We start from the raw sequence: 17,500 nt of genomic DNA on the forward strand, positions 1-17,500 counted from the left end.
AGCAGCCTGTTTACACGTGTTAAGAACATGCTAACAACATCCAAGACATGCGAAGACTAGACAGAAGATGAAAACCAAGAAAACCTGCCCTTAATAGTGCCCTACGAAGACATAGCGCATGTGTTTGGACTGTGGGGGAAACCGGAGCACCCGGAGGAAACCCACACCAACACGGGAGAACATGCTAACTCCACACAGAAACACCAACTGACCCAGCCGGGACTCAAACCAGAGACCTTCTTACTGTGAGACAACAGTGCTAACTACTAAGCCACTGCGCCGCCCTGAGCTACAACAGACAAACAGAATCAGCGCAGTCCTTACACACGTGTGTATTGTGTTTAATGCAGGCGTCATGTCATGTCTGTGAGTGTGTGAACAGCAGTGAACAGCATTACACTTCATCTGTTCATGCAGAGGCTGACAGTAATTCCTGCATATTTATTTATTTCTATTATTTATAGGGGGTTTTCCCCTGTATTGTGATAGGACAGTGGAGGACACACAGGAAAGGCATTGGGAGCAGAGACAGGGGAAGGATCAGCATAGGACCTCGAGCCGGGAATTGAACTCGGGTCTCCGTGAGCACCTTGGCGCTATATGTCAGCGCATTTAAACACTATTGGCACAGACGACTGATCTTAATTATTGATTGTGTTTAGATGTACATTCTAGCTTTAAAACACAACACAACACACCTCTGCCTGCCTCTTTAGTTGAGTTTAACTATTATTATTATTAATGTTCAGTTCCTCTGTGTGCTGTTATAGTAGATATCCCACTCTCTCCATGCTCAAATAAACCCCTCACTTCAGGTAAAGACATTTAACAGGGCTTCTGCTCTCTTTATCAGATATGTCCACATCCCCCCAGTGTTCTCCTCCTGACACCGGCTGCTGTTCAGTTCTGTATTGATGATCAAATATTGCTTCTTCCCTATAAAGCTGTAAATAATCCAGCTCCTGTTCATCTGAGTGAGCTTCTGTCTCGCTACAACCCAACCTGCTCTTCAAGATCTCTAAACTCAGGCATCTCTAAACTAGCAGAGTCCACTAAAGGAGGTCGAGCCTTCTCATTTATGGCTCCTAAACTCTGGAATAGCCTTCCTGATGATGTGTGAGGCTCAGACACACTCTCTCAGCTCAACACTAGAGTAAAGACCCATCTCTGTAGTGACACACACACACACACACTGCAGCACATAACGGCATGATGCATGAGTGTGCTGCACGCAGGTGAGTGGGCTCGACAAACCACCTGTAGGACACACTCTTGTCTTAATGCAGCAGACACTTTCTGATCTGTCTGTGTGTGTGTGTGTGTGTGTGTGTGTGTGTGTGTGTGTGTGTGTGTGTGTGTGTGCGCAGATGAGCAGTGTTCTCCTCAGGTCAGTGATCGTCTCACCTATCTGGAGCAGCGAGTGCAGATGCAGGAGGACGAGATCCAGCTGCTGAAGATGGCCATCGCAGACGTGCTGAAGAGACTCAACATCTCAGAGGAGCACACACACGGCAGAGCTGCAGACTCAGGTCACACACACACACACACACACACACCTGTACAGCAGTGACAGTCAGTCAAGCAGCCTCCTAAACTCTTCCCCCAGTTCATCTGTAGTCTTTAAAACACTCATTTCATATACCTCGCCTGTTTTAACAGGTTTTTGGAAATCTCTGGCACACAACTAATACAAATCTTACAAATATGCATATAAATATTGACAGAGCAGAGGCGTGTGTGGTGTAAGAGTTAGTGCGGGTCTATAATTCAGAATACTTCTCTGCTGTTAGTCCGGTGTGAGACCGCTGTAGAGTCAGTTTGATGTTTGACATTCAGTTTCAAACCAGTTCAATTCTTTGCTCCTGTTATAGTTTGAGCCAACACTATGTCAGAGGGACATAAATGTGTGTCCTTTATGTTGCACAAGGCTTAATTTCCTGATTAAATTAAATAAATAACCATTCAAATGAATTAAACAACTCATCCATATGAAATTATACAATAAAACTAGGACCGACATGTTCAGAATAACACCCTGCTTATTGCACAAGACTCTGTTCAGCACTTTATTTACTTTATAATCATTTAACAATAACTTTTAATGTAAAAATGGGTAAACTCTGACACCATTTGAGCTAAATCATTCAAATCAACTGTAAAACTGTCTACATGTTATTCTGTATGATGCACAAGCGTTGACTTTTACAGTTATGCCTTTGTTGATTTTATACACAGTGCTGAGCTAAATCTGTATTAAGTGGAATACACTGTACAGAGGCATAACTGTCAAAATCAAAGCTTGTGCATCATACAGAATAAGATGTAGACAAATCTAGAGTATCTTAATCTCAAATGGTGTCAGAGTTTAATTCATATAAGTGTTTACAGAGTATTCGACTTAATACACACATAGGTTAAATTAATAACTTTACCGCGGTTGCTAAGAGGGAACGATGCGAAAAGAAAGCCCCGCCCCCTCATGAATATTCAGATTCAGCTGGAAGCTCATCAACATACTGAAATAAACGTCTCAGCAGCTTCCTGTTCATACAGATTCAGCTTTAATAGTGTTTTATTTGATTATGTGTGTGTGTGTGTGTGTGTGTGTGTGTGTGTGTGCGTGTGTGTGTGTGTGTGCGTGTGTGTGTGTGTGCAGCAGTGCGTCCAGTGTCTCTCTCTCTGACCCCGAGAGCATCAGTATCGTCTCTGAGGAAGAGCTCCAGCTCCACACTGCCCTCCTCAGCCTCATCCAGGAACTACAGCCCATCCACAACAGCAGCAAAGAGGTGTGTGTTCGTGTGTGTGTGTGTGTGTGTGTGTGTGTGTGTGTGTGTGTGTGTCTGTTCAAAGCTGATATTTAAAGGTCCCCCAAAACGAGCATTTACTCTCAGATTACTCTCGCTGAAGTGTGTCCACACTCTTTTGAGTCTCTGAATTCTGTTGAACACAAATGAAGACGTTTTGAAGAATGCTAAACCCTGTCACCACTGACATCCATAGACAGAGTGTTCAGTTTGGGGTGAGCTGCCCCTTTAAGATGAGCTGGAGGAACAGATGTAAACATGCTCTGGATAATCTTAGGTTGTGTTGCATGAATGCAAGATATATATATATATATATAAAGAAGAAGGCTCTCTCACCAGTCCTGTGTGTGTGTGTGTATGTGTGTGTGTGTGTGTGTGTGTGTGTGTGTGTGTGCGTATGCGTGCGTGCGTGCGTGCGTGCGTGTGTGTGTGTGTGTGTGTGTGTGTGTGTGTGTGTGCGTGCGTGTGTGTGTGTGTGTGTGCGTGTGTGTGTGTGTGTGTGTGTGTGTGTGAACAGAACTGCTGCTGGATCCTCCAGAGAGCCCCCGAACAGTAAAGCTAAGAGCAGCAGCAGCAGGAAACCACCGGAGAGGTCAGAAAATAGAAATAAAGTATAGAAATATGTAGAGGAGCTGCTGTCTCTGACCTCTGACTGACCTCTGTCTGACCTCTGACATTTGTCTGACCCCTGACTGACCTCTGACCTTTGTCTGACCCCTGTCTCCTTCAGCAAACCAAAGGAAGGAGGTGCAGCGGCTGCAGGTCAGACTGATTTACCTTCAGCTCCTCTCAGCATTCAATTCACATGCACACACATACGCACACACACACACACACACACACGCACACACGCACACACACACACACACACACACACACACACACACACACACACACATTATTTTGCATGTATTGTAACTGTATATTGTATAATGTTTTTGATGTCATTGTTCATGTGCTTTCATCATGTTCCTAACAGCACTGCAGACACTAATACACACTAATAACACACTGATTGTTTGTGTTCTGTGTGTGTGTGTGTGTGTGTGTGTGCAGGGGTGAGGCGTGTCGCTCACTGCAGAGGTAGGTCTTGCCCAAATCACAATTCTGCTTTTCAAACAAGTGCGTGCGTGCGTGCGTGCGTGCGTGCGTGTGTGTGTGTGTGTGTGTGTGTGTGTGTGTGTGTGTGCGCGTGTGTGTGTGTGTGTGTGTGTGTGTGTGTGTGTGTGTGTGTGTGTGTGTGTGTGTGTGTGTGTGTGCGTGTGCGTGCGTGCGTGTGCGCATGCGTGTGTGTAGTGTGTGTGTGTAGTGTGTGCGTGCGTGCGTGCGTGTGTCTGTGTGTGTGTGTTGTCTGCTGTACATCAGTGGTGTGTATGAGCACAGGGTTAATCCTCAGTTATTTGCTGGTGAAATATATTTGTTTTTAATAATAAAAGATTATACTATTCATTTTGGTGACGTTACTGCGTGAACCATACAGAAATCTGAGAACCAGTAATGCAGAGGCCAGATTTTCACACACATGTTGTAAATATGACCTTACACTGTGCTCAATCTTTAGCCAAGTGATTATTTTGGCCATGTCACCATTTTATCCACAATTTCCAACAAGCTGTATAAACCTGAATGCTCATTGGTTTTAAAGCATATCAAGTGAAGAGTACTTGTGTAACGAGGGAGGGTGTGGCCTAAAGAGATCAACGCCCTATATTAACGTGCGCATAATTATTAGGCAGCTTCTTCTCCTCTGGAGAAATGGGCCACAAAAGAGCTTTAGCTGACTTTGTAAAAAGTCTCTGACCCGGATGCAGCACTCCTGAAATGTGTAAGATACTGGGGCGTGATCACACAACCATCAAACGCTTTATAGCCAGCAGCGTCACAAGAAACCTGTCGAGAAGAAAAGACGCAAATTCACCACCAAAGATTTGAGAAGACTCAAACATGAAGCTACCAGGAACCCGTTATCCACCAGTGCTGCCATCCTCCACAACTGCAACATGGAGTGTGAAGAAGTACGAGGTGTTCTGTGCTCAGACATGGCCATGGTGAGAACTGCTGAAACCCCACCACCTCTGAACACGACCCATTAGCTGAAGCATCAAGAATAGGCCAAGAAGATGAGATGAGAGTGACTCTTGATGTATGGGCTGGATCAGCTCCACTTCGACTCAGACGCCAGCAAGGTGGAGGTGGGGTACTGGTATGAGCAGGTATTATTAAAGATGAGCTAGTTGGACCTTTTCATGTTGAAAATGGACTCAAACTCTCAGACCTGCTGCCAATTTTAGAAGACACTTTGTTCAAGCAGCGGTACAGGAAGAAGTCTTTCAAGAAAAGACTTTCATGCAGGACAACGCTCCATCACCTGTAAAAGCCTTACAGATGAAAACCTTATGACATGGCCCCCTTCTTCACCTGACTTAAACCCTATTGAGAACTTTTGGACCCTTCTTAAGCAGCAAATTTACAGTCAAGGTAAACCGTACACCTCTCTGAACAGTGTCTGGGAGGTTGCAGCTGCACAGAAGGTTGATTCTGGTATCAGATCAAGAAACTGACGGACTCAGGGAATGGTAGGGTCATGACTGTCATCCAAAAGAAGGGTGGCTATGTTGGTCACTGAGGGGTTTTTATTAAATTGCCTAATAATGATGTAAGTGTATGTTGATATTCTCGTAGGAAAGCCAAAACTTCACTTCTACTACTCAAATGTTCAGGTTTGAGGGTTTCTTAACATTTTGGATTGACCAAGAGCGCTGCAGTTGTACAATAACACAATTAATCCTTAAGAATACAACTTGTCTAATAATTGTGCACACGGTGTATAATATGACATGTTCAAGCCAAACATGAGCATCTGTTATACACAACCCCAAATCAGCAACAGGTAGAGACGGTGTGGAAAACACAAATGAAATGAGCAGTGATTTACAGATCTACTTTGACTTGTATTTCACTGCAGACAACACAATAAACAGTATCAGATGTGTTCCTCAGGGTGTGTCTTGTGTTCTCCTAAATAAACACATATGCCAGTTTTGGTTGTTGCAACTCATTTTCACCTAAAAGGCGTTGAGGGACTGAAGACAGCAGGTGTGATTCTGTCCAAGTCTTCCTGCAAACAAGTCTTAAGGTGGACAACAGTATGGGGTCTTCGTTCTCGCATTGAAGCACACACCTTCTCTATCGGAGACGGATCGGGACTGCAGGCAGGCCAGTCAAGTACATTAATTTGAGCAGATAAAACACACAATGTTTATTTGGTCTGCAGTGAAACACAAGTCAACGTAGATTTATAAATCACTACTGTCTTCTTTATTTGTGTTCTCCACGCTGACCCAACTGTTGCTGACTTGGGGTCGTGTATAATCTGCAGATTTATTCATAGATCAGCTTAATGTATGAGTAGAGAAGATGATAACAATCACGAGTCTCTGAATGCTGTCTCTCATTCTGTTTGCTCTTCCTCCTCCTCTTCCTCCTCCCCCTCTTTCTCCTCCTCCTCCTCTTCCTCCTCCTCCTCTTCCCCCTCCTCTTCCTCCTCCCCTCTTTCTCCTCCTCCTCCTCTTCCTCTTCCTCCTCCTCCTCTGCCTCTTCTCTTAGTGACTCTGCAGATTTTCCTGAGGCCTCAGTGCAGAAGAAGGACTGGATCAGCTGAGCTCTCCTCCTGTCCGGTCCTCAAGAGCCCCCTCAGATCCCCCAGTCAGTACTTCCAGATCTGCTACTGACTGATGAGGAGCGTTCCTTAGTTCTGGAGGATGAAGAGTGCCTGACTCTGGGGCAGGACTACATCAGATCCGATCCATCACGAGTGTGTGTGTGTGTGTGTTTTCTGCTGTGTTGTACTTTAGAAGCTCCAGCATCAGGTGACTATTACCTGGGACAGGGGCACTGCTGGGAGGGAAGTGAGGACGATTCTAAGGGCCCATACATTTAGGGGGCCACCAGAGACACCCCCCCCCCACCTAAGTCTAGTGGCCGTATTGGATAACAGGACAGGATTTATATGTCCTCATTAAAGTAGTGAATAGTGGATTAATATGGGTCAGACAGAGTGTTTCAGTAATGAAGAGTGTAGTATAGTTTTAATGCGTTTGTGTGTACTGGTACATTAGAATGTGTTTTGATTATTTATCTGTCTCTGAGTGAAGAATAATAATGATCCTCCATTTTCTCCATGATTTCTACAATAAAGAATCTAAAATGTCACTGAGTCTAACAATAGTTCTTGCCTCCAAAAGCTGTTTCATAACAATCATAATTTCATGGCATATTAAAAATACTCCATTTAAAGGGGCAGTTGACTCAAAAATGAAAAATGTACGTCTTTAGATCTCTCAGTGGGTTCAGGTCAGGGCTCTGGGCACTCCAGCACATTCTATAGTAGTTCTATATAGTATGAATGTGAGTATCTACATCATTCTACATCCGCCATTTGTCATTATCACGTGACCTACTAATGTAAGTTGCATGGCTTTATTCCATCCCATTCATGAAATTTCTCGTGGTGCATTATGGGATATCGTAGAGCCCAGTGGTGGTTCCACACTTCAGAAGTCGTAGGTCATCCGGGTACTTCTCGCACACTGTTTTTACTATGAATTCGAGCATGAACTATGAACTCGGCTCGCAGACTTGTTTTGTTTTTAAAGGGGTTTACTGTTATTTGTGTATGACAGTGTAGATTACAGACAGACAAGCATCGGCAAGGGACCTTGAGCTGGAAACTTAGTGCTATATGATGACCCAGCAACCACTGGGCTATTGGCACTGGCATGCTTAAAATGTTTACTTGTTTACTTTGAGTTTTACCATTTTTAAATCCATTCAGGTGATCTCTGGGTCTGGTGGGAGCACTTTTAGCTTAGCTTAGCTTAGCATAGAGCTTAAAAAAAAAGATTCTGATAATATTATGTAAATCTGGACTCTTCTCTAATTACATTGTGTGCTAAGACTGACAGAAAATGAAGAGTTGCTAATTTCTAGGCTGATATTATTAGGAACTATACTCTTATTCTGGCGTAATAATCTAGGAACTTTCCTGCCATACCATGACTGCAGCAGCAGTATTACACAGTGCCTGAAAATAGACCCCAGCCAGGCACATAAGCAACAGCACTGAATAATATAATTGCTGATGCTAAAGATCTAATCGCAGTGTACATGGGTTGCAGTGCATTGTGGGATTGATTGAGTGTACTTCAGAAAGTCCACAATGGTTTTGGACACCTCTACAAATGGTTGCTTTCTCAACTAGTGCACATAGAAGAAGATACCTTGAAGAAAGCTGAAACGGTTTACTTCATTAGTAGGAAAAACAAATACTATGGAAGTCGATGGTGAGGTTTCCTTCAAAATATCTTCTTTTGTGTTCAACAGAGGATATGAACGGATAAAGGCTTGAAACAAGCATTGCTGAATAAATGATGACAGAATTTTTATTTGAGGGTGAACTGCCCCTTTAAGGGTGTAGGGGGCGATTTCGCGCGCCGAATGAACTCCCTCATCAAGATTAAGATGGCGTCAGCATCGAAATCTGTGAGTTTCTAAATAAAATATTGTTTAATTGTTAAAGTAACGTTTGAATATATACATTGCAGAAATCAAACTGCTGTGTCATTGCTAATAGAGAGCTTTAAGTGTTAAATACCAACCACAGGGTTTGACCGAGAAGATTAAAATCTAATCCGTTTGAGGGATTTATATTAACCAACAAAACATAAACAAAACGGCATCAGCTTAAATGTATATATTACAATCTTAAATAACTGTTAAAAATTAACTAAATGGGTTATTTTTTTTTAACAAATTAGCAAATATTTCAATCAAACTCTTCCTGTTGTCATGGAAGGCTGTTGGAGTTTAATTTGTATTAACCTAACATAAAATGGATTATCCACACAAAATCAGCCTTATGGATATATTGTTGGGACGAATAGCCAAAAATACATTCTATGGGTCAGACTTTTTGTCAAAAATCATCAGAATATTACGTACAGAACATGTTTATGGAGATAATTTGTAATTTCCCTCCTGTAAATATTTCAAATTATTAATATTTTAATTACATTATATTAAAACTCGGTCTTTGATTAGTGTCTTGGATTGCTAAGAATGTAAAATTGACGACCTGTAAAGGCGATTATCTCAGTATGTAAATTATTCAAACCGTCAGATTCCAGATTTTCATATAACTGTATCCACATGTATGGACCCATCCTGATATTTGATATTTATTCATATGGATAAACCCCTTGAGATGTACCATCTCATTTTCAAGGGGGTGCCACAATTAATCACAATCACATAGTAATAACACCAAAAGACAAAACAAAACAAAACTTGCACAACATTCAAAAAGAAGCAGTATACATACACAAAACACACCAAGTAAACAATACCATCCTCAGGAAAAACAAGTACAATACAAAGTAAAATATGATAACAAAGTTTGCTTAAAGACCTTAAATGTAGACCTTAAAAATATAATCTTATCTATTCAGCTTTCAGATGTTTGCTGTTCGGAACTGCTATATAACACTATTATTGACACGTAAGGCTCGTAAATAATGTGTATGAAAAGGTGAAGCACTGTGAAACTTTCAGGATGCACTGTACTCTTGAAGATGATGTTTGGTGGCCCAGGTGTTTGAGCTGCTCCTCTTGCTCTTAGGCGCTCGGCTGTGTTCGGCTCTTTTCGACTCTGTTTGGCTCTTCGGCTCCTTTTAACTGTGTTCGGCTCTTTTTGACTCTGTTCGGGTTTTAGAATTAGAATTAGAATTTTAAAAGTATAAAGTATAGTTAACGTTTATAGTATATTGTCATTGCAGTATTATTGTACAACGAAATTTGTTGGGCTCTGTTCGGCTCTGTTCGGCTCTTCGGCTGTTCGGTTCTTTTCGGGTGTGTTCGGCTCTTCGGTGAGCGCCGGTGGGCAGAGCGGTGAATCAGCGCACGCGGACCGTCTCTCTCTCCCTCTCCCTCTCTCTCTCTCTCTCTCTCTCTCTCTCTCTCTCTCTGACGGACGGACGGTGATGATGAAGATGATGGTGGCATCTACCGGAGAGCAACCGAGATCTCTGTGAGATGGACGTGAGCGGCGGATTTCAGCACGGAGAGAAAAACCCGAGCACACGAGAGCGCGTTCGGCCCCTGTCGCAGTTTTTGCTTCATCTTCATCACCTCCATCATCATCATCATTTTCATCTTCATCATCATCACCGCTGACCGGCGGCATCCAGAGGCCCGAACACCGACAACAGCGACATTATTCAGCGGAGACTGATACCGGGGAAATCATGAGGTGAGTCAGAGTCTCTCTCTCTCTCTCTCTCTCTCTCTCTCTCTCTCTCTCTCTCTCTCCATATCATCCTCTGCTGCTGTTATTATTATGATTATTGATGCTGCGGCGGATTATGACGGCAGTGTGTGTGTGTGTGTGTGTGTGTGTGTGCTAGTGTAGTGCTCAGTTGTGTATATTTGTGGTGCTGATGTGGCTGTACCGGAGATCTGCAGCATCTGTCCGGTCACCGGCGTGTGAACCGAGGCCTTTACCGAGCAGCGGTCCGCCCACCGGCTCGTGTGTGTGTGAGAGAGAGAGAGAGAGAGAGAGAGAGAGAGAGAGAGAGAGACGGGTCTGCAGTGTTTATGTGAGTGTTACAGAGACAGAAACGCTTGTACAGATGGAGATTCATCATCATCATCATCATCATCAGGATAGTTCGCCTCGGCAGCTGTGATGCGTCACGGAGGGCGTGGTCAGCGCGCCGAGAGCTGCTGTTGTCATGGTAACGCGGGCACGCGCGCAGATTTGTGTGTGTGTGTGTGTGTGTGTGTGTGTGTGTATGAGAGATCCTGGTAATCATTCCGTTGTGGGTACCAAATGTCCCCACATGTATAGCAGTAGCAGTAGATGTTGAGCTCGTGTGTGGATGTGGAGGTGATCAGAGTGGAGGAGGAGCAGACTGATCACTGAGAGAGCTGAGGAGAGAGAGAGAGGATATACAGGCTGTACAGTACACACATCAGCTGTGAGGAGAGACCCCATAATGCATGAAAACACGTGTGTGTGTGTGTGTGTTCATCAATGAAGCTGATTGATCAGTGGAGTGTGTCACCAGTGTTTGCTCATTAGTGGATTAATGCTGGTCTTGATGTTCAGTGTGGATGAAGGATGTCTGATGTGGTTCAGCAGTTCAGAGGTTAGAGCATGTACATGTGCTTCATTATCCATCACTCAATCTGCCTGTAACGTGTGACGTCAGGTCACAAAGCGCTCTATCAAACTGTATGAGGAGACTCATCAATAATAAACATTTACAAAGCACTGTAATACTTCTGAACATCACCATCGAGATATATATATATATATATATTAATGCCTAATATCTGATGGCCAGGGAGGGATTCATTTTTCATAAATATTGAACATTTTGGTGTTCAAGGCAAGAGGATGTCCAGAGACTGATGTGTGCTCCATGATCTGATATAAAATTCACTTGTGAATGAGTGACAGCTTAGACCCGGAAACCAGAGCTTAGACCCGGAAACCAGAGCTTAGACCCGGAAACCAGAGCTTAGACCCGGAAACCAGAGCCGCTGCTGGCCAAAAGGGTGCCCTATGTGACATTTTACTGTGGTGCCCCCACAGAGAAACACACACACACACACACACACACACACACACACACACACATATGTATTTAAACATGTATTTATTTATTCATATACATAAATATGCATATAAACACTCAAAATTATACTTAAACATTAAAATATTTACATGATAAAATAATAGTGTGCATTAAAGTAAACACTGACATGTGTTCTGCAGAAGCATTGCTAATTTCAACATTTACAAAAGGTAATGAGTAAACCCTCTCTGTACCTGTAGAGATGGCTGTGTCTGTACCTGTGTCTCTGGAGCGGTGCTGGATCAGGACACCTCGTCTTCTATTGTGACAGATGTCATCATTAAACCTGCATGTAGAATACAGAATAAATCAGTCATTTACAGATAAACTCTCGACACAGCATTAGGACACTGGGCTGATCCAGCACTCTTCATAATGTGTCTAAACTACAACAGAAATCTGGCTGTAACCTGCACTATAGTCTGGTGATGAGAGCTTCTCTTGCTGTCAGTATAAATCAAACACATGTGCGGTTTTAAGAATTAATGAGTGTATTTTAAGCCAAAAACTCTGTTAACATCCAGGAAAAATAGCCATTAATGAATTCCTGCAATGATAGTGTTTCTGGCCCGAGGCTTACAGTAATTCGACTCGTTTTATATTATTGATCTTTCAGAAATGACAGAAGGAGTCAGTTGTGTTATTTCATATAGTAATGCAGAAAAATGAATAACACACCAATGCCCTGATGTACAGACTAAAGAGACTTTACTGTCATCACAGTGATGTAGCACTAACAACAGCGGCAATGAGATACAATATAGGAATAGAGAAACAATAAACAATGACGACTGCAGAGAATTATATAATAATATCTATATAATAATAATAGAGTGAAATCATTGTGCAGTGCATGTGTATGTCGCTGGTGTACAAACAGAATTGTAAAGCATTGCAGAAGCTAATAATAATAATTGAGTTAGTGTAATTATCAGCAGCATGGGGAAGAGGAGCAAAAGTCATAGCACATGTCCTTCATAGAGTAAAGCACAATGCAGAGCAGCCAAGCAAGAAACTGAACGTGAACAGCAGCACATCAGGCAGATTTGGTGCAGGTGTGGAGAAGTGTAAACGTTCGCCTCACTAATTTACTTGAACAACTACAAATATACTGTTTTCCAGACTCACGGACATCAGTCAGCTGAAAGTGAAGCACGCGGTGAGTCCTCTACTCTCGTCCTCTTCTCGGCTCCAGACTGCTGTTGTCTTTTCCCGGGCACAGAGCTGCAGCTTGCATCAATTATAATCATATGCTGCTAGCAGCCGCAAAGATAAGTGGACCGGACCACGCTTACGTGACTATGCACAGACACAGAAAATATTACATCACGCTTGTTTTAGCGTTCATCATAAAATGATTTATTCAAATGTATTTAACAACATATGATCAACATATCTTTCATTTACACTCAGGTTATGTTAATATTATTATATAAATATTAATACTTTTATTTTGAGCAACCGAGATGGCTGGCCTACTCAGCCTGCGCGTACTCTCCGTATAGGGAGCGGGCGGTACTGCTGGACACAATTTTCCATACGTCACCACTTAACAAGCGTATAGTGGCATACTCACACCAGCGCTGGTGTCATCAGCACACGTCCTCCTGCTCAGCTCATTATTGATTAAGTCTGTATGAAATCAACATTTACTCTGTGATGTGCTAGTGCGCGCACTGTTAACCCAAACAATTAACCCAAACTAAATCTTCAATATGTGTTCATCTGTATCAGAATCTGCTTCTGGAACAGCGCTGCTCCTCTAACTACTCTGATTGGAGGAAATATGCTTGGCCATGCCCCTCCATCTGATAGAGATAGATAAAGCTGTGGTCACACTGGGCTTTGTGTGTGTGAAATTCTGTCATACGGTGCTGTGTAAAGGGGCGGGGTTAAACAAGATGATTAGACATTAATAAAGCGAGTGATTGGTCCATGCTTTATATTTCTGCCCAGAGAGGGCGTGTTTTGATCCTCAATTGGTCTCACGCAGTCATGTGATGCGATTTCGAAGGTCAGAGTTCACCAACTTTCCAACGCAGGGAACTGCAAAACCTGTCGCACGTGCTTGCATTCGCATGCATATGAATGGAAATCTATGCGGAGAAAAGTGCAGTGTGACCACAGCTTTAACCCAATCAGAAGTGTCCATCTTAAACATGTGTTAATCTGTAATCAAAATCTGCACATCTAGGCTCCAGCCATTAGAGAAGGATAACAGGAGGAGCTCTAAAATACCCCCCCCCCCCTACTCAATATTCAGTTTGAGCTGGAAGTTCATCATCATCATCATCATCATCATCATCATCATCATCATACTGAAATAACACTCTAGAGCAAACACATGCGCTGTAGGGGAACTGATGAGCTAAACTGGCTGTAGTGTATGAGTGTGAATTAGGGCTGTGCGATTAATCGAATCGCAATCAAAATATTTAGTTTTAGACAATATAAGCTACAGAAAGCCTCTGATAAGCTATATCAGTTCTCTGACTGTTCTGTACTTTCACCATTATTATTCTTTTAAATAAATCTTTTTTTATTATTTGAAATCTTTTATTTTTTAATTGCATTGTGCTTTATTTTGGACAAAAACTTCATATGTTTGTTTGAATAATAAAGACACAAAATCAGGCTCAGCACACATGTGTTCAAAACATTTCAACCCGCAAGCAAAGATTCTAGGTGTGCAGTAAATGACAGCAGAAGAGAGAGCAAAGTGAATGAGTGTGTAATGAACAATGTGGTAACTGCATAGCAGGACAATAGCTTATTTTTTAATCCAAAATATTTGATTATCATTGACATAAGTTTTTAATTAAACATGTCTTTTATTTTTTAATTACTACATACTTAATTTTTCTTTGAAACTAAATATTTTTGATTAAATAATAAAGAAACAAATCTAACTCCATAGTTTACTGAAAGGTAAGGTCATTTTATTTGTGCTTGCTGTTTACTCGAGTGTTTAATTTCTGAATATTTATAAACTAATGTGAATAAATGTTTAGGTAAGGTGATATCTTTTCAGTTCCTTCTTTAACTAACACTCAGAAAATTGAGCTGAAGCTCGACGACAAAATTAAATCACAAATCAAAATCGCAATATCTGTCAAAAACAATCGCAATTAGAAATTTTCCCCAAATCACACAGCCCTAGTGTGAATGAGTGTGTATGGGTGTTTCCCAGTGGTGGGTTGCATCTAAAAGGGCGTCCGCAGTGTAAACCATATGCTGGATAAGTTGGCAGTTCATTCCGCTGTGGTGACCCCTGATTAATAAAGGGACTAAGCTGAAGGAAGATGAATGATTAATAATAACAGTGGCTGATTGGTTTCCACTTGGTTTCCAGTTATTGTATGTGTACATGTGACGCTTGTGTATGGTGTGGTATTGATTAACTCTATCAGTGAAATCACACACTGTCCTGTAGCACACACAGCTCGAGCTCTTCAGTTTGACAGACTGCAGAGATCTCTCTTCTCCTGTTCTGGACTCGATCTGTACACATCTACATGGTTTACAGCAGAAATGCTTCGTTATTTGCTGTGTAAACGCCTGTGTAAAGTGCAGGTGTGTATACAGCAGTGTTGTGCTAGTTACTGACAGAGTATCTACAGTTACTAGTTACTTCATTTACAAAGTAACTCTAACCCTAACCCACACCAGAGAGTACTGCATGACTGTTAAAGTAATCATCGAGTGACTCTTCCAGAGAACATGTGTACTGCTCCCATTACTGCCCTTATAACATCACTTCAGAGCTGCTGATCAGCTCCACACTGTGCATTAATCTGCATTCTCACGACTAAAACACACAACACACACCATTAAAACACTGATTTACCTGAGTCAGAGCACCCACACACACATGAAACATCACAGGGGTGTGTTTGTGGACAGAGCAAGCGTCTGCAGTGGTGTTGTGTAGACCTCAGATGTTGCCTTCAGCTCACTTTCCATCTGGGAATATTCCTTATCCCAGCAGTTGGGAAAGTTTTTGGTTCTGTTTCCCGTGTGTCGCCTGGACATGTATGATGCTGTTACGGCCCAAAATCCAACACTGGCTCTATTCCTGAAGTCAGGGTTTGAGCCGAACTCATGAAAGACACAGATGCTTGAACAGATTGACGTCTCCGTCACTATATATATATATTTAATCTCATTAAATCAAACTTTACCAAAAGAGACAGATTATTAACAACGATCAGTAGACAGGTGGAGCAGCTGAGCAGAACAGTTCCAGACTATAGCTGTTCTTCCAGGATAGCTCTTACCTAGAGCGGCCGTAAGAAGAATAGTAAACAGGTGAGTCCTCCGGGCCACCGCTTCCCTTTGCTGAACTGTGACTATCAAAATGGCATCACGGTGGCGCAGTGGGAAGCACGAGTGCCTCACAAGAAGGTCGGCTGGGTCAGCTGGTGTTTCTGTGTGGAGTTTGCATGTTCTCCCCGTGTTGGTGTGGGTTTCCTCCAGGGTGCTCCGGTTTCCCCCACAGTCCAAACACATGCGCTATAGGGGAACTGATCAACTAAATTGGCCATAGTGAATGAGCGTGTATGGGTGGTTCCCAGTGATGGGCTGCTGCTGCGTAAAACACAAGCCGTTCACAAACTCCACCTGAACTCAAGTGCAGAAAGCACACAACCATACCAAAGACTAACAGAAATAACAACGCAGACTCAGGTAACACATGCTAACAAGCTGCCTGAAAGCAGGGGACTCCACAGTAGAGATACACTGCATGTTTTCAGCTGTGGGTTTGTTGATCTGCGCTCTATTTTACTATTTTATAACCTATAGGTTACTACTGTAAGAAATATCAGCGGTTACATACTTACAGTATCTCCTTATCTTGAAATGAGCCGATCTAATCCTGTATATATGAAACGAGCTGCTGCTCCTGACCTGTTGCTGTTCTCTCAGATGAGTTTTGAAGAAGGAAGTGATCCTGGATTGTGTCAGTCATCAATAACCATATCCAGCTAATTGAGTAATCCACATAGAAGAACAGACCCCAGGCCCTGAGTGACCGTCTGCTTGAACTGCCTGTGGTCTGTGTGGGTCTGAACGCCCCAGTATAGTGAAGGGGACTCTACACTGCTCAGTGATCGCCGTGTTTCAGATGAGATGTTAAAGGGTCAGGAAACACCAGAACACATTTATTGAGATGTTGACAGTCCCACACTTAGTCTAAATGATTGAGTTACTCAGTTTACAGTACGTTAGCATCACTACAATATTATAGACTGAAAGATCCGCTGTAAATGCTGCTCTCCGAGTGTAAACATGTAAACACCGCAATCAAACCATTACTCTTGTGTAGGATTTACACCGCATGTTGTGACAGGATAGTCTATACACACACAGCTTTCTGACATCATGCTCTGCATCAACTGAGTGTCTGCATCTACCGAAATGTGCGGAGAGTTTTTTCTCCCGTTCGGCGTGCGGGATCAAACACTCCATTAAAACTACACTCTTCCAGCAGTTCCTGTATCTGGTTAGTCACGGGGGCATGCAGGAAACGTTCCTGAATGAAAGTGAAAGTGCCGAACTGCTGTTAAAGTCCACAAATTAAGAATGAAACACCTGAAATTACATGAAACTCCAGAGTAAATGTGGATAGCACGGTTATAATTTCAGTCAGTTCAGTCAGTTGATGCATTCTTAACTTCTGCAACCCGACTGAAGCATGATTCACTTATTTAGGAGATCAATAACCTTACATTTGGCCAGATCCTGATTCAATTCAATTCATCTTTATTAATTGATCAAGTTTAGTTCAGTCACCTTCAGTCACATTAAAGTTTCAATTCAATTTTAGTTCAGTCACCTGTAATCTACTGTTTGTGTTCACCTGCTGAATCACGCATGTACTGTTCTGTGCATATTTATATACACTAGAGCAGTGTTTCCCATCCCTGTTCCTGGAGGCACACCAACAGAACATATTTTGTATGTCTCCCTTATCTGACCCATTCGTGTCAGGTGTTGGAG

At 42.5% G+C, this 17,500-nt stretch overlaps 1 protein-coding gene across 1 annotated transcript; it reads left to right on the forward strand.

The window, feature by feature from the left end:
- The first annotated feature begins 1,354 nt into the window (after positions 1-1,354).
- On the forward strand, positions 1,355-6,850 carry LOC130220152 (echinoderm microtubule-associated protein-like 1). The gene is made up of 6 exons (XM_056452532.1): positions 1,355-1,529; positions 2,657-2,786; positions 3,322-3,396; positions 3,535-3,566; positions 3,861-3,887; positions 6,422-6,850. Exons 1-6 carry the CDS (start codon positions 1,427-1,429, stop codon positions 6,463-6,465), a joined length of 411 nt encoding a protein of 136 aa, XP_056308507.1. The 5' UTR covers positions 1,355-1,426; the 3' UTR covers positions 6,466-6,850.
- Positions 6,851-17,500: the final 10,650 nt, after the last annotated feature.

Source organism: Danio aesculapii, unplaced genomic scaffold (genome assembly GCF_903798145.1).
Source record: "Danio aesculapii unplaced genomic scaffold, fDanAes4.1, whole genome shotgun sequence".
NCBI classification, from domain to species: domain Eukaryota; kingdom Metazoa; phylum Chordata; class Actinopteri; order Cypriniformes; family Danionidae; genus Danio; species Danio aesculapii.